This window comes from Neomonachus schauinslandi, chromosome 8, assembly GCF_002201575.2.
Source record: "Neomonachus schauinslandi chromosome 8, ASM220157v2, whole genome shotgun sequence".
Taxonomy (NCBI): Eukaryota; Metazoa; Chordata; class Mammalia; order Carnivora; family Phocidae; genus Neomonachus; species Neomonachus schauinslandi.
In genome coordinates, this window is record NC_058410.1 from 18921380 (window position 1) to 18939884 (window position 18505).

General features: G+C 37.2%; 1 protein-coding gene across 5 annotated transcripts in view; it reads right to left on the reverse strand.

Moving 5' to 3' along the window:
* The window catches only part of STXBP5 (syntaxin binding protein 5), a 184231-nt gene extending 166946 nt beyond the window's left edge, over window positions 1–17285 (reverse strand). For 4 of the 5 annotated variants that reach the window (XM_021693538.2, XM_021693537.2, XM_044917500.1 and 1 more), the window contains exons 1-2: window positions 16711–17283; window positions 15285–15382 (exon numbers count right to left, since the gene is read on the reverse strand). In XM_021693538.2, the coding sequence (XP_021549213.1) occupies window positions 15285–15382; window positions 16711–16863 (251 nt within the window). In that variant the 5' untranslated portion in view covers window positions 16864–17283. Of the gene's footprint in view, window positions 1–15284; window positions 15383–16710 lie in introns of all 5 variants that reach the window. The other variant, XM_021693536.2, reaches the window with a different exon arrangement.
* Window positions 17286–18505: the final 1220 nt, after the last annotated feature.

The following is an 18505-nucleotide window of genomic DNA, read 5'->3' on the forward strand; positions in this document are numbered from 1 at the left end:
CAAATGTCTAGCAACTGACTATTGGATAAATAATATGCGGTGTATTTATATAATGAAATGTTCAACCATAAAAAGAAAAGAACCACTAATACATGCTATAATATGGATAAACCTTAAGGACATTATGCTAAGTGAAAGGAGCCAATCATAAAAGACTATACATTATATGATTCCATTTATAAATGAAATGTCCACAGTAGACGAATCCACAGAAATAGAAAGTAAATAAATGGTTGTGAAAGACTGGGTGGAGAGGGTAAGGCAGAGTAACTGCTAAATAGGTATGGGGTTTCTTACTGGGGTAAAGAAAATGTTTGGAAGTTAAGAAATGCTGACGATTGCATAACTCAATGGATATAATGAAAAGCCCTGAGCCATACACTTCAAAGAGTAAATTTTACAGTATATAAAAGTATCTCAATAAAACTGTTATTTAAAAAAAAGAAGAATCGGCTTGTATGAATGATAAATGATAATGCAAATAGGTAAAAACGACTGAATGTAAGGTCAAAAATGACTGCAATTATTAATGAAACAAATTAAAACATTATATTCTTTTTTTTAAAGGTTTTTTTTTTTTTTTAAGATTTTATTTATTTGACAGAGAGAGAGACAGCGAGAGAGGGAACACAAGCAGGGGGAGTGGGAGAGGGAGAAGCAGGCTTCCCGCTGAGCAGGGAGCCCGATGTGGGTCTCAATCCCAGGACCCTGGGATCATGACCTGAGCCGAAGGCAGACGCTTAACGACTGAGCCACCCAGGCACCCTAAAACATCATATTCTTAAATACAGCTTTAAAAATCCCTTTTATCTAGGATTTAAGATATCTATCACAAGCAATGAATGAATTTAACTATTTAGCAACTTAACTGAAATGCAGCATAGTAAGAGGTAAAAAAAAAAAAGTCACACTAGTTTAGCATTTTTGCAATTAAGCTCCTTATTTCCTTCTGTCTTGCACTCAATTTTTAAATATTTTTATTTCATTCAAGATTTAAACACAGGAAGTATTTAACAGAGGAGACATAACAGAGAAGACCCTTTATAAGCTTTTAAAATCCAATTAATCTATAAGCTCAGCCTATTCATTTTACCTTCCAATCATTTATTAGGCTGGTGTTACAATCACAGCAATAGTTCCTCTGTTTATTCTGCCTTCTGGGATTTCTACCGTACTGTCAGCAAAGTAGAATTAAAAAAATAGTCAAAGAAGCAGGCAATGGGACCCTATCCCGTGGTAAGTTCTGAGAGTACAGCTTCTAGGCAAGTTTTCACTGCTCTCAAAACCACTGTGTATTGTGCGCATATTTTGGCAACCTCTACTTTTATGAAGAATGAGATAATATCAAGACAGTATATATTCAGTAAATTTTTAAGATTTTTAAAGATTATATATCTTCTCAGAGAATCTGTTCATCAATTCTTGTCAATGAAAAAAAGGGCAAAGAAAGTATTGACATTATTCCAACCTATACAGAAGTGACACATTCAATTTTCCAAACCAAAAATGGAAGACTAGAATACATATAAAATGGAAAGCAACCAGAGAACTTTAATATCCTGTGCAGTTTCTGAAAATACATTTATATTCTGCAAAGTTTAAAGATGAGGATACAGATAATTGAACTTTTCATGAACTCCTAAGTGACTAATAAATTATCCTACAGTATTATACATTTAATTATATAATATTATGTGAAAGTAACTTTCATTGAACATATATTCTGCTAACAAACCAAGAACAACTTTGAAGGGTAAAACTGTTCCTCCCTGATTAAAATTATCCATCATAAACCCTGATGATTTGCACTAACTTCTGTTACCTTTTAGTGCATTCTTATACTTTTAGCAAACAGAGTAATTCACATCTCTAGTTAGCCTTCAAGGTGCTGCTACTCTCAACCGGCTTAATACTCTGAATAAAAGCTCAGTGGATGATTTTTATTGTTAATGGCTTCAGTCTTGAAGAAACTTAACCATAATGTGATTATTTTCAATAATAAAGTTAAAATCTAAACAGAACCATAATGTGGTCAAAGAATATTGATGAAAGCATTCTAAAAATGAAAAGGAGGAGCTTTAGCATCAGACCAACTCCACCATTTAGTGTAAACATAAACAACAATCATTAAGCAGCTGAGAGATTTCATTTCTGTTATTTCACATTATGAGAAATAAGTGACAGTCAACAAATAAAAGCAGTATATTATACCTTTATCCTACTCAAAAAATGGAAATATTTCAAATTATCTGTGATAAATAAGACCACCTATGTGCGCTGCAGCTTTCTCATCTGGGAATGCCTCACCTGCCTCCTCCAGCTGACCCGTGTGACAACACCTACCTGCAACACTTCAGAGGTTGAAGACTCCAGGGGGACCCAGTCATGAAGGAAGAGCAGGGAATCCTTACACTTTAGTGAGTTTTACCTCCAAGAGCTCCACCAGGCTCCCACATATCTGAGAAAAATTCCCACCTGCTTCCAGCAATGGGTGGGGAAAAGCAACGATTTTTAATACACTAGAGCATTCTGTTCTTAACAAGATCTTCCCTCAGGAGAAACTAACAGGAGCCTAAACAGCTGGGGGTTTATCAGAGCTGAACTGACGTGGTGGAAGGGAAATACCCAACTCCAACCCACTCTAGCCATCCTAACTCACCTAGGGGAGGGGGGAGAGGGGTGACTAAGAACTTGCGAAGTTCACAGTTCAGAAGCAAAGGCTCACTAAAAGACTTAGACCTAATCATGGGACAACAGAATGCTTCTCCTCCCCTCACACCTTACCACCAAAAATCAATCTAGATATAAACCTTGCACTGGGCACAAAAAATTAACTCAAAATGCACCATAGACCTAAATGTGAAATGCAAAACTATAAAACTCCTAGAAGATAACATAGAAGAAAACTTAGATTAACCTGGGTATGACAATGACTTTTTAGGTACAACACCAAAAGCACCATCCATGAAAAAAAAAATGATAAGCTGGACTTCCTCAAAATTAAAGCCTTGTGCTCTGTAAAACACAAGGTCAAGAGAATGAGAACACAGGCCATAGACTTGGAGAAAATATTTATAAAACGCACCTGATAGAAGACTGATATCCAAAATATACAAGGAACTCTTAAAACTCAACAAGAAGGAAATGAACAACCCAATTAAAAGATGGGCCAAAAGCGTTAACAGACACCTCACCAAACACATACAGATAGCAAACAAGCATATGAAAAGATGCTCCGTATCATATGTCACCAGACAAATGCAAACTAAAACAAGGAGTTACTGCTACAAACTTACCAAAATAGCCAAAATTCAGAACTGACAACATCAAATGCTGATAAAAATGCAGATCAATAGAACTCCTGTTCACTGCTGGTGAGAATGCAAAATGGTACAGCTACTTTGGATGACAGTTTGGTAGTTTCTTATAAAACTAAACATACTCTTATCATACATACAATCTAGTAATCGCACTTGTTGGTATTTACCTAAAGGAGCTGAAAGCTTATATCCATACAAAAGCCCACACAGGGTTATTTATAGCTGCTTCACTCACAATTGCCAAAATTTGGAAGGAACCAATTTGCCCTTCAGTAGGTGAATGGATAACTAAACTGTAGTACATCCAGGCAATGGAACATTATTCAGCACTGAAAAGAAATGTACTATCAACCATGAAAAGACACAGAGTTAAAGTTAATAAGTGAAAGAAGTGAATGTGAAAGGGCTACCAACTGTATGATTCCAACTACAGGGACATTCTGGAAAAGGCGAAATTCTGGAGACAATAAAAAGATCATTGGTTACCAGGAGTTGGGGGTTGGGGGACAGGAAGAGATGAACAGGTGGAGCACAGAGGATTTTTACGCAATGAAACTATATTATACGATACTGTAATGGTGGATACATGTCATATACTTGCCAAAACCCGTAGTACATTTAACAGCAAGAGTGAACCCTAATCTATGCACTTTGGATAAAAATGTGTCTGTGTAGGTTCATCAATTATAACAAATGTCCCACTCTGATGGGGGACGTTGATAATGGAGGGGTTAGGCTGAGTGCAGACAGGGAAATGTTGGAAATCTCTGTACCTTCTGCTGAGCCCAAACACTGCTCAAAAAATAGTCTATTTTAAAAATTAATATATTAATAAATGAAGTTAGCCACATCCTCATGATTATAAGGATGGACATAAATTTTACTGCTGACACAATTTTAACATTTTGCTAGTCTGCTATTTAAGCAAAACTATAATGTGTACTATTTCTGCAGTAAAAATTTAATAAAATGTTAAAAAATAACTGTGAAAGATGCATAGATCAACATTTAAAACTTCCTTAATGCAACATAACTTTTTACAATAAATTTCCAATGGTATGTGAAAAATTATGTCAGCTGCTTTCCTTTCATGTGAATGAAAGGAATATCAAAACAAAAAAGTAACTGCAACATCTAGACTTATAGTATTCACTGGGTTAAAATAGACCTCTAGTTACCTCTTCCACTATTATTTTGAGTAAGAATTTTTTATTATTGGTAAACAAATCAGAGTTGTTGAAAAATATTCATTCTTATTATTCCCCGTTTTGGAGTTAGGACTGTCTCTAAAGGGGTTAAAATGAATTATATTTATTATCACAGGCAATTATTTAGAATAGCTTTTGATATATAAATATATTTTGAAATGAACCACTTGCTCAGTCTACAAGAAATACAGGCATAAAGAGTGGTCTGGGTTAGAGAAACAAGAAAGAATGTACATTCTGACATATCAGGTAAAAACAATCTTTTATCCCAGCATCCATTCTCAGATGCTTAATGGCTAAGTTCTTTTCTCAAGTATGGCAAAGTGAATTTTAAAAGAAAAATACAACCCATTATGAAAAATATAGTACAGAGACTGAATAGATGGAAAAGTCTGCTCCAACACTTCTCCTTTTCAAAAGACAAAAAGAAAAAAAATACACAAAAGGAAAGCAATTTAGCAGGAAGTACTGCAACAGCTGATGCCACTAGATTTACAGTCACCTCTGGCAGAGTACTGCTGTGAAAAAGCAGAGGTACTGCTATTACAAGAAAAGATTATGTACTTTCAAGAAAGGGTAGGATTAATCACTTTTCAATAGACAATCTCACCAAGAAAACTTCAAAAATTCTAGATAGCGCTTACTGAAAGGGAAACAAAACTAAAACTAGGGATATATAAAATCCCTATTTTAAAATTTAACAAATCTCATTATTTAAACAGTAACTACCATATGATTGCTAAGACTATAGATTTTACAAATAACATGTGCTAAGCAAATCTTAATTTTCAAATGAAGAATTATAAAACCAAAAATATTAGCTATTTTTAGTTAAAACCTTTTATATTTTCCATTTTAAGGGAATCTAAGTTACTCCAGAACAGCATTCATTTTTAATATTATTTATCTATTTAAAGTAGGCTCCACACCCAATGTGGGGCTTGAACTCACAACCCTGAGATCAAGAGTCATATGTTCTACGGACTGAGCCAGCCAGCAGCCCCTCAACATTCATTTTTAAATCACAGCACCAGTAAAGAAATATGTTCAGCATGCCTTCATTTATTTGTCTTATGTAACAACTTCCAAAAGGATTAACACCAGTTAGAGAAACGGAATCAAGTAGAAATTAGCCTTATTTACTGAATAAAATATCTATACTTATTGCTACTTGAAAATGATGCAGTGAGCAACTAAAAAGTTTCCAAAAAGCAGATCTAATTTCAGTTTCCAATTACAGTATCACACATTTTTCCCAAGGGACATGCAATATATCCAACTCTAAAGAAGGTAACCATGCACCTGAATTTGCTTCTAGGAACTTCATGAGTTTTCTTTTTAATACATTATTTTTCAGGTTGTTTTCTCCCACAAATGAAAACTGGTTATTTTTTTAATCAAAATTTGCAGACTACTACAAAATTGCAATATTTTAGTAAAATGCTTACATTCACTTTTATCTTTAAAAGTTCTCTATCTATGTGCGTCTACGTGGCTCAGTTAAGCGTCTGCCTTGGGCTCAGGTCATGATCCCAGGGTCCTAGGATCGAGAGCTCCACGTTGGGCTCCCAGGTTGGCAGGGAGCCTGCGTCTCCCTCTCCCTCAGCCCCTCCCCTCCGGCTTGTGCGCTCTCTCTCTCTCAAATAAATAAAATCTTTAAAAAAATAAAAGTACCCATCTAAACGTATCTACATTTCTTTTTTTTTTTTTTAAAGATTTTATTTATTTATTTGACAGAGAGAGACACAGCGAGAGAGGGAATACAAGCAGGGGGAGTGGGAGAGGGAGAAGCAGGCTTCCCGCCGAGCAGGGAGCCCGATGCGGGGCTCAATCCCAGGACCTGAAATCATGACCTGAGCTGAAGGCAGACGCTTAACGACTGAGCCACCCAGGCGCCCCCGTATCTATATTTCTATATAATATTAATGAAAATATTAAAAGCTACAAATGCAAACAGTTTTAAGTAAAATTAGGTAGTAAAGGTCTCAAGCAAGCTGAATACTTCATTAATAGAACTGATTACTGAACTGCCCCCAAAGATGCCTAATTAAGCATCTTCATTATCATATTAATCCCCACCCAAAAAAAGCCTCTTTCATAGGCATACAGAATTCTGTACTATATATCATTAAGAATTACTAATTTTTTCTTAAACCATTTTCTACTTATGACTAAAAGGTTAAATTTAAACTGGTTAAGTTTCACAAATTATACTTGCATTAACTATAGAAATGCCTGTAGTAGTTCCTTCCCGAGCATTCCTCACCACTACCGATTTAAAAGCAAGGCAGCCTGATGAATTAAAACAGGGATTGGCAAATATTAGCTTGTGGGCCAAATCCAGTCCACTGCCTGTTTTTATAAATAAGGTTTTATTAAAACACATTTATACTCCTTTCTTCACATATTGTCTATGGATGCTTTTGTGCTACATGGGCAGAGTTGAGTAGTTGTGTCAGAAACTAAAAAGCTAATATATCTACAATCTAGCCCTTTACAGAAGTTTGCTGACTCCTGAACTAAGAATCTAGATCTTCATTAAGTTTTAGAGCGCACACACATACCCATCTTCTATATGATATTTAGTAGAGAACCTATTAAGTTGATCATTTAAGAATCTGTGTTCCTGGGGCGCCTGGGTGGCTCAGTCTGTTGAGCAGCTGATCTCTGGTGGTGATCTTAGGTCCTGAGATCAAGCCTCCTGTGGGGCTCCATGCTCAGTGGGGAGTCTGCTTCAGGATTCTCTCCCTCTGCCCCTCCTCCCCCCTCTAGAATAGATAAATCTTAAAAAAAAAAAAAAAAGACTCCGTGTTCCTTCTGTTGTGATTTTAGAATTGTATACCAACTACTGTCCCGCTTCTGGACTCGTGATAAAACAAAGGACACTGGTTAATTCTGTTTTGCATTGCTTTAAACTCCACTGCATCTTCTCATATGCGGTATTGTTTCTGACAGTTTGTCTTAAAAGAAAATACCACTCAATATTATAGCTATAATGTCAAAAAGGTCTAATTTTAGCTATTTAAAAATGTCTACATATTACTCATAAATAAGGGTAATGTGGAAATTCAGATTTTAAATGCTGAACTAAGAAAAAGATGGCTACATGGGTGGAACTGGGGATGGAACTAAATCAAATATATAATCACAAAGACAAAGGCATTAAGCTATAAAGATAAGAATTATTTTAACAGGGAAAAAATATTCTAGATTGAAGGAATCGCTAAACACATGGCCCTTTGTGGAACAGTAAGTAGTAAGAAGTAAACTGTGTCAACAATTCTTTCCCCTACTTACCTTCTACAGCCAAGAAAGAAAAAAGTTATGCAGTAAACAAAACTAGTGTCCAAAATTTCTTTAAAATGAAACAGGAGAGTAAGAGATTAAAGCAACTAGGATTACTAAATCCAAAATTGTGTAACTACTAAGTATTTAAATTCTTCAAAAATGTTAAAAGTTATAACATTAATATATGGAAGATAAGTTGGTTATCTTCTCTATTGTTGCAAATAAAAATTAGAAATAGGTTCAAATTAAAGTGTAAGATAATTATATTACAAACATAACCATCTTTATAGGAAGAAGTCTGAGTAATTAAGTCAGAAGGTACTGTTTCTTAGAATGATTTAGGTCATATGTGACTAAGGGAAGAGAGATGTATCAAGTACCTTTTGGTAGTCCTTCATGAAATCTTGGTTTATTTCATGCAAATCAAGGCAATAATCACCTTGTTTTACTTCCCAAGAAGTTTCGTAGTACTTTATTATGATTAAAATCTATATTAATAAAAGGCATTCAAACATAAAAGGTGATACATAGTAAAATGCCCTTTTCCATGTATCATTGTTACATTCTCAACAGGTCTGTTTAAGTCAAACCAAAAACATTTCATTATCTGTAATCCCAAGATACTATATACCTTCTGATGATGATAATATGCCATATCACTGCAGGAAATTCTCATTTAAACATTACAAAACAAACAATACTGATACTCATTATTAATTTTCTTTATAATGTGTCACTTCCAATGCATGAAATTAAAGCCAAACAAAAACAACCAAAGCTTACCTTTTATTTAGTGATACTCACCCCTACAGTCCTATTATTTACACATACGTTACTAGTTACTACTACTCCAAGTTACTAAACAATACCAAATTTAGCACTCAAATTACATACCAGCAATTCAACAGTCTATTAAATCTCTTATATAAAAATAAAATCATGTGATTAGGAACTGTGAAAATCAGTAATGGGAAACCTCACTAAAATAGGAGTTTGGAGGTTTTGGCAGGGGAGTTCTCATGCCCTACCACTTATGGTTAGTTGCAGAGCTAACAGGAAGAGATGGACTTGACCAGGCAGTGGATATTACTCTCTTACTCCAGCCAGAGGAGGAGACACTTTCCTCATCACCCCCCGCCCCCTCCAGGCAACAGCTCCACCAATGAGAAGCCACCACACTTTGAACTCCCAGTTTACTCCAATGGACTGGTACTTCCTAACTGCCTTCCCAACTTACCACTTTTCTCCTTAAAAAAGGGTTCCTGTCCTTTGTTCCTTGCACTTGCCTACAATTTTTCAGCAGCTGGTTTGTTCCAGATTGCAATTCTCTTTTATTTTCTAATAAACCCATCTGTTACTGGTAAAAAACTGACAGTTTTACTTTTAGGGTTAACACAACCCAGTATTAATTTTATGTAATTCCATTTTAATTTTATATCCTTACTATTTACACCCAAGACAGGAAAGTAAGCAAACTTGGTTAACAGTATTTTTAAAATACCCACGTTTCCTATTTCATAATGAGACCTTATCTGTTATACAATAAAAATGCAATAACCTAGTATCTTAAGTATTCACCGTGAGTTGTGTTTCAACAATGAAAAAAAGTGCATGTTTTTCATATGTTCTTTCCTGCTCCTTTTGTAAACAAAGGTTTACATTTGTGCATCTTCTGACTTGGATTTTGAATGCAATCAATGGATACAAAGTAAGGGCCCCACAATGGGATGGAGTCCAATACTTTATCCTCTTTAAGAGGTACTCAGAACAATCAATCAGAAGACAGCTCTACACAGAAATGGTTCAGAGCATTCCCAAATCCTCCACAGAAAAAGAAACTCTAAGATCCTAGAGCTGGAAAGACTCCAGGTATCATGCATCCCAATTTCCCCATTTTACAGGAAAGGAGACTGAAGCCCAGACTAAATTTTAGCCGGCTTAACCAAAATCAGTCTGAAGACTAGAACACAAATCTTCTAAAGATAAAGTCATCCTTCAAAAATTCCTTTACCTTTTCCCTTCAGGAGGGCAAAGTCAGGTTATAATTTTAAAAGTAAATGATACTAAAAAGCAAATGGAAAACAATACCAAACAAATAAAAACCCATCTACTTAAGGCAGAAAGGCTTACTAAGCAGACTTGATTCCCTACAAATTTTCAGTCCCATTCAGATTCTATCATACCTTGTTTCCCTCAAAAAGAAATTCACTGCAAAGTAACTGCTTCCAGGCAGGAATCGTTTCTGGTTGTTTCTAAAGTAAAAGTGCCTATTCCTCCTGCTGCAGTAGTTCATGCTGAGAATCACAACCTACTGCTGACACAGTACTCATTCTTCCTTTTATACAAAGTCCTCTTTAATAAAGAGCTAAGAGTTGAGCAGTAAAAGTATTTCAAAGTCCTGTTTCTCCTCTGGAGCTAGAATTCCAAATGACTAGAATTCTTCCATGGACAAAAAGGATGGCAGGAGAGAAGAGGAGATAAAAATCTGGCTTAATTCTAGGGCTAAATTTCACTTTTAACTGTTTCACTTTTAACTAATCTGAATAAAAATCAGATTTCTAAATTTTTCCAATACTGTAATTGTTTTACAAAATACAACTAATAAGGAGCAAGTCAAACATTCTAATGCTATCTTACAAGTGCAGAATCACTAAACATTTATTGCCTACTATGCATAAAAACTTACATATATTATCCTATTACATCTCAATAGCAATTTTGCAACCTTGTGATTGAGAACAGAGCCATTTCAATGACCCTTAAAGAAAAAAGAACAGTACTTTTTCAAGATTTTTTTAAAAGACTGCATTAGCTACAAAAATAAATGAAATTAAGGCCTTCTTAAATAGTGCCTGGCACCTAGTTGCCTCTCAACAAGTATTTGCTAAAATAAAGTAATGAAGGACCTGAATATTAAAACTACAGAAAAACTTTCATAAAATCATATATTGAATATTCACCAAAACGGTCTCTGCATGGCCTTAAAAGCTACACACATGCATTACTGCATTTAATCCTGATGCTAACCTCATGACCTCAGTAGGATTATTATCCTATTTAATTGGTGAACAACTTGGGCTAAGTCCAGGAACACCTGGAACTGTGTGAGGCTAAGCTGCCATATTGACAGCAGGGGCAATCCTGGCATTTAGCAGGTAGAAGCCAGGGATATTAAATAGCCTGCAATGTGCTGAACAAACCCACAGAATTATCTAGTCCAAAATGCTACCACTATTGAGAGACACTGATCAAGAATAAATAGATAATTACAATGATTCCTCACCAAATAACACTCAGATAACTCAGGTTAACATTCAAAGTTCTCCACCAACTGGCTCCTATTTCTGTCTCCAACTCAGTTAGGATCGCTATTCCAAACTATCTCTTTAGTACTCCTCTTAACTATCCTAATTTGTTTCTCTACTGTTGCCCATGCTGCTTGCCTAGAATAATTTTCCCAGTCCCTCTTCTCTGTTACTCTATGTGATCTCTATCTACTAATGTGTCATCAAATGCAATGACTTTACTTGCAATGTGACATTTAAGAATGTCAGTAGAGTCCTAAATAATACTCTAAATTCAATTGTTTAACTGGTTTAGTCCTTTAGTTAGGACTGGAAACTTTCTGAAGAATCACATTCACCATTTCTTTTGAATACTCACCTAGAACGATATATAGCCACTTGACATTACGTAATTATTTCTTGAAGAAATCATCTAATATGGCATCTTCATTTTGAAAGAGAAAAACCACTGAAAGACACCTAATTCCTTAGTGGCAAGAAAAGAACCAGAATTCAGGCCACAGTTTATAATCTAATGTTAGCACTTAATAAGTGTTGGTTAAATGAACTCCTACATACAAAAATCAACTTGTGAGCCTGCATTCAGCAACATTACACTGCAGTTTAAAAGACAATCCATGCCTTCAAATAAATAAAAAAGACAATCCAAGCCTTATCAGAGATCGCCTATTTTACTATCTTCCACAAGTCAAGAAGACAATAAATGGTTTTTAAATAATGTTGATAATTTATAACAAACACTCATACAATTTTTTTTTAAATTCAATAAATTTGAAGTTTCATTTTTCTGCTTAGTCCTTGAAATAGTCACACACAAAATGACTTCGTTGTATTTAGACCAAAATACATTACAAAGATCAGGGTAGTCCATGGTTACAGTAATTCAAAATTATACTAGTAAACCAGAAGTCTAGATAAGGACAACAATAACATTACTAGAAATGCCTTCATTCTTCAGCTAAAAACTTTTTTCCCTTTCTAGATATTGATATGAAAATAGATAATTAGATATTTTATCCCAATAATTTTCAACCCGGGATTAATCATAAGAATCAAATTATACCTATGTCTACATGACAAAAAGAAGAGAATTAAGATAATTAAATCACATCACTGCTATATGACTTAGTATATAAAATTATGTTTTCCTGCTTCCCATCAGTAAATACATTCCAACCTCGCATTCTTTCCAGAAGCCAAGAAGATTGAACATAAAGCATTTTTATAGTATCATTCACTTGCTATACATTAATGAAGGAAACATTAAATTTATCTTGCCTCATTACTGGTTAGCAGATTATTTAAAAATTCAGATTTTCACTAATTCTTGTCTGCAAACATTAGCTATCAGATGTAACTTTCTCATCTAGTTTTTTTAATACCTCAAAGTAGATTTAATATAGTCTCACATTCAGGAAGACATTCTATTAGTCAGATTAGACATGTAATAATGCAAATTCTAAATAGCCCAATGCTAACTTCTGAAAACATCTACTTTCTGCTCCACGATCAAAGGAAAGAAAACACTTTATCTACAAGTATATTTCTGCTCCAAAGACACTTTTTTAGGCTATAAGAGCTTAATATGAGAAGAAAATAAAGAAAAATAAAGAAAAGGACTGAAAGAAACCAACTGAAATAGCAAAAAATATAAAAGAGCAAGAGCAACAGAATATACCTGTAATAAGTCTGCATGTTAAGCCAATACAGAGCTTTGAAATTAGAAATTATTAATTTTAATTTAGCTTTGAAAGTAACAAAACAGAAAAACATAGATCTTAAATTACATACGTGGAAATTAAGTAAAAATAAAAAGGTCTTAGTCATTTTCAAGAAATCAAAGCTGCAATAAATAAAGCTCATTAGCTTATCTGATACCTAAACCTAACAGAAGAAATGACTAGCTGGTATTACTGGGTAGGCAAACCAATTTATCACTCTGGAATGTTCACACAAATCTCATTAAAAAGTAGAAACATGTTTGGTAAACAGTTTTCCTGACTTCATTTTAAATACAGTAAGAGAGATTCTAAAATTCAAAAAAAAAATTGAGTATAACTGTAAACTGTAATTACAGGTTCACTGTCATTTAGTGTTTAGCTACTAAAACGTATAAGCAACGCATAAGCAAGTCATGTACAAGTGAGAACTTTGGACACCCAATCCTTACTTTTACTTGGCAATTAGAATCAGGCCTATATTGTAACTCCTTTGTGTCAACTTGCATAATTACTCAAATGCATTAAGGGTAACAGTCTTGTCTAAGAAACATATTTGGTTTTATAAAATTGGACTCACTGGTGGTACTCACTCGTATTAAAAATAAAAAGGGCAGACTTGCTGTTAAAAGAAAAAAGTTAATATACCACTGGAAAATTGAGACTACACTGAGACAATAGTAAAAGTTGAACCCATTTAAAAGAAAAGCAAAATCTAAAAATAACTGATTTAACTCTTTTTTTTCTTTTCTTTTAATCCAGTGGTATTTTTTTTTGTGGGGAACAACAACAACAACAAAAATCTGCTTTTAGTTCCAAACAGTCCATCGAGATCCAACAATGCACTGTTCTTGTCACTACATGGAGTTTTGTTGAATACCTAGTACCCACACTGACAAAATTAAACTTTTGTCCCATCTTCATGAGACTAAAATAGGAACCCTAAACTAGAAGGTAATGATCACTGGGTTTAGGAATAAAAACAACTGAACACCTGCAGCCAAAAATATTCTAGTCTCAAATATGTAGATATTTGGGCAAGAGCCCTTTAGACATACTCTTAGAAATTCACAGATTCCGAACTAGCCTGGTCAGATTTTACCATTTTAAAAGGAATGTGTGCACTACTGGTGTTTACCCTGAATGTAGACTTCCCTCAATACATATCAACGGCCCATCTGAAAAGTTTTATAAGTATTTTGAAAGATAACACACTAATCATAAGTGAAACTTGAGGCATATCCTGATACCATACACAGCACTTTTTGAAATAAAGATTTTAAAAGATTATAAGAAAAATCAAGGCACATGTTTAGCGAAAATGCAGGTTCCCCTCCTCTCTTCTCAGGAGCCAGATAAATTTAAAATGTGAGGGATAAAGTTCCTTCCTTCTCTTTATTTTTTTGACAATAGTAATTCTATTGTGATCATCTAGTGTTTTTTTTTTTTATTTACAAACACATTAATAGGTAGAAGCAAATATCCTAAAGATGAACAAAGCATTTGCTTTTAAAAGTCTTACGTTTGAGTTTAAAAATAAAGGTATTTTAGTTAAGTATGGTTAAATTTCATGATAAAAGCAAACAATTTTATTTCAAGCTCAATAGTACAAAAGTGAGAAGTAGTCTCCACTGTTCAGACTAAAAAACTGATCTTGAAAAATGAATAGGTATTTGGAAAAACTATGCTATGCTATGACAAAACTATTACAGTTCATGCAGTCAGGAAAAATAATTCTCCTTATATTAATGCTTCAGAATACAGCTAACTTAACAGTTTTTACATATACATAACAAATGTAGGCTACAAAAGAGAAAACATCAAGAGAATATACTTATCCATCTGCATTATACTAACAAAATGGCTCTAAAACTTCTAGAACTATTAACCCTTCATAACTATTCATATGTAATTAATTTACAGGATCTGTCTTCTAATGTTTTTTGTCAATGGTCAAGTCAGAAACAACCAAATCAAATTCAACCTCTAATTCATTAGAATGATAGATCATAAATTCAATATCTACCAATGCACAATATTTTTAAAAAGCAATTAAGGTGTGTCCTATGCTAATTGCTTTTAAACCTCATTCCAAAGCATATTCCATTCAAAATACCCCTGGTATACATATAAGCAGATAATTACCCCTTAGAAACTTCTAGCTCCTTGCAAAGACAGTAGTTACTACAGCAAAACTTTAGAACTGTATGTGGATACATATTTAGCTACTATAAACCTAAAGATGAGAAACACCCCAGCAACATTTAGCATGAATAGATGCATAATCAAGAGAAAAGCCAACACCACATGATTTCACAATATATATACCTGATCACACCATTTCTTTGGAATTAAAACAGAAAAAACAACTAATCAGTGGTATAGAAAGAATGGAGAAAATACAGTAAAAGTGGAAAAAAAAAAAAAACTTAAATGAAAGGATACAGCCTTAAAGCACCAGTCTGAGTTCCAACTGCCAGGATCTTCTGTACAGGATCAAAGGCCAAGGCTGAAGGTTGATAGGGAAATCCATGGCGAACAGTCTAGGGATGGGCAAATGACATCACAGCAACCAAGGCAGCAAGCGGAATTTAAAAACAGAAAAGTCAATAGAGGCATTAGAATCTAGAACCAATTATAAGTGATACAGAACACATACAGACGCACTTACTGCCTTAAAACAAAACAAAACAAAACAAACCTATGAAATCTACATTGACAAAACTTATTCACAAAGAATCTGAAATCAAGTGTGTGTGTATATAGATACATATATATCTCCCAATGATATATATACATATCTATCTCCCAATGTTACACTTTAATTTGTCTTTCCATAATACTGATATTCTATAGAAGAAAATTTCTTATTAACATTCTATACTATCATGTCTGAGACCAAAATACTAAAGTTTGCGGTAGTCAAAAATTCTGTAAATTAATGTAAAAATGCAATTCATGCTTTATTCCAAGTGTGATAACTTTGTTACTTTATTTGGATGCTAAATGCCAAGTACTGCTTAAAAAAAAAAAAAAAAGCTGTCCTACAATTAGTTTTGTTGAAGATTCAGTAGGCAATTATCAAACATCTATCCCCAAATTTTGCAATTGTAACAGAATGATACAACATACATTTTTTGCATTTTGCTGTTAAACCCTTAATTTTAGGGCATTAAGACAAAAATGTGTATTTAGACATTTTTAAGAAGCTGACATATGAACACACGGTATTTTATGGCAGGTATTAATATCAAGACAAGTTTGTATTTCTCACTGAGCAGCCAGTGAATTAATTCGCTGCATCATTCTTTCCGAATTACAGACCGCTATAGGAATGGTGCCATTAATGGACAAAAATCACAGTACCAACTTTTTAATCAAACATAATGATAAAAAGGACCCTGTGATTTCGTATTTTAAGCTTCTTACCACAGTTTAAGGGAAAAGTGACAAGCAAATATCCAGTTGAACAGGTTTGGCTTTTTGGTGAATAATATTCATTGGACACGGTTTCCAAAGGAAACTTCGAAGTTGGTGAATTACATTAAAATGTTTGAATATAAACGCGCTAAGGTTATTAAGAATACTAATTAAAGAATACTAATTAAGAATACGGTAAAATACGTTAGAAGCAACCTTGAAATGACTGCTGCATGTGAAAAGGAAAAAAAAAAAAACAAAACAAAAGGAGTAAGATGATGTCAATCTCCAAAATAACCCACTAAGCAAATGTTTGCTTGAGGAGGAGCGAGCCCTTCATTCGAGCGAGATATAATTATTAGTGGCGTCCTATTCCCTCGCACTCCCATGAAAAGCCCGAGTCGCCCCCTAAAACGACCCCAATTTTCGCGGGACTGCGCGCTCCCTTCACCTTGCAGAGCTGAAAGTGCTCGGACTGGAGCGTTTCCTGGATCTCGGGCTCCCGGTTCCCAGCCGGGTGCTGCTGTTGCTGCTGCTGCTGCGAGGCCGAGGACGAGCCGGCGGTCAGGCCGTCCAGCACCTTCCTGATGTTGAATTTCCTCATGGTCTCGGCGGGGCTCCCCCGCAACCCGCGAGGGGGAGGCAAGGGGCGTCCCCCGGCGCGGGAAACGAGCCCGGGCCGAGGGCAGCTTCCACCGAGGACACGGAGGAGTGGGACAGGGTGGGAGTGTGAGGGGAAGGAGGCAGCTGGGGAGAAGCACAAGACAATCCAAACAGGAAATACTGCGACGACGAGAGAGCAGCGGCCACCAGAACCCCGGGCGGCGACCCCTCTTCTTCCGAGGCCGCCGCCGCTCGCCGCGGCTGCTGTGGCGCCGCTTCAGCCACCGCCGCCGCCGCCTCGCTCCGCGGCCCGGCGGCACAGCAGTGGCGGCGGCGCCCGGAGCGCGCACTGCCCAGCCTCACCTGGCCGCGGGCTGACTCTGCGCCGCGCCGCCGCCCCGGCTCGCCCCCGCCGCCGCCGCCGCGTCCATGGCCCGCGGCCCCGCCGCTCCCCGCCCGCCCGCCCCGGCCCCGCAGTCCCTCGGCGCTTCCCCCCGCTCCTGCGCTGCCTCCTCCTCCTCCTCCCGGGGTTCGCTGGCCCTCCGTCCGCGGCCGCCGCTCGGCCTCCCCGCCGCTCAGCGCCGCTGCCCGCCCGGCATCGCACGCAGGGCGCCCGGGGCGGGTCCCCGCGCTCTCAGCCTCGCTCCTCTGCCTCTGGACCAGCCCGCCCTCGCTCCTTCAGAGCCCCCGCTGCCTTCCTCAGGCGCCGCCGCCGCCGCCGCCCAGGCTCCCGCCCCGCCGCTCCCTCTCGCCTGACAGGGCGCCTCGGCACACGACACCAACGCCCGCCCCGAGCAGCAGCGGCAGCCGCGGTTACAGCGCCGGCCGCGGTGGTGGCGGCAGCTGGGCCTTCGCGGAGCGGGGCTGCTGAGCATGCGCATGCGCCTCGCATTTCACCCCCCCCCTCCGCGTGCCCCCTCCGCGGGAGTGGAGCTGGGGCTTAAATTACCCTCTGCGAAAATCCCAGACCGTGGCTAAATTTCTCCCACCCCAGTCGCCAGGACAGAGTATGCAGCTGCTTCTTTGGCAGCTGAGATAGTAAAAATGTTGACTAACGAGCAGCAGGAAGCCTTTATTTTAAATTCGATCATTAAAGCGGGGGTTTAGGCTCTCACCCTTTACCGAGGTACACGTTCTGGCTGCTGGCTGCAATATTGCTTTACTGATGGGCTTTGTTTTGGATTGTTTTAGATCTGATTTTTGAAAAAGAGCTTCTAGACAACGGTTATGTCTGTGGTAAAAGGATGACAGACTTAGGTACTAGAAAAAGAAAGGAGATAAGCCGGGGGGAGGCGGTGGGGGGGATTATTTCCTAAATCTGTTACTGTTGGTCAGATTAAAGCGTGGCCATGGCAGGTAGCTGCTGGAATGGAATCGGCTGCCAGAGGGGAGTCGGTCGAAGGCTGGGTGTCTGCCCGGGCCAGTGACACACCACCCCTGGATTCAGTCCGCCCGCTAAGGTGGGTGGGGATGGAGGCGGGAGCAAAGGTGGAAGTAAACACAGCACTGCCACTCATTTTCAGAACCTACAATCCGCCTCATTATGCTGATTATCCAGTAAGTAAATCCCCAATAGCTTCTCCACTCTTGCGAGGGGAGGAGAGGGATGGATGAAGTGCTTGCTCAGACTTTTACGTTCTTCA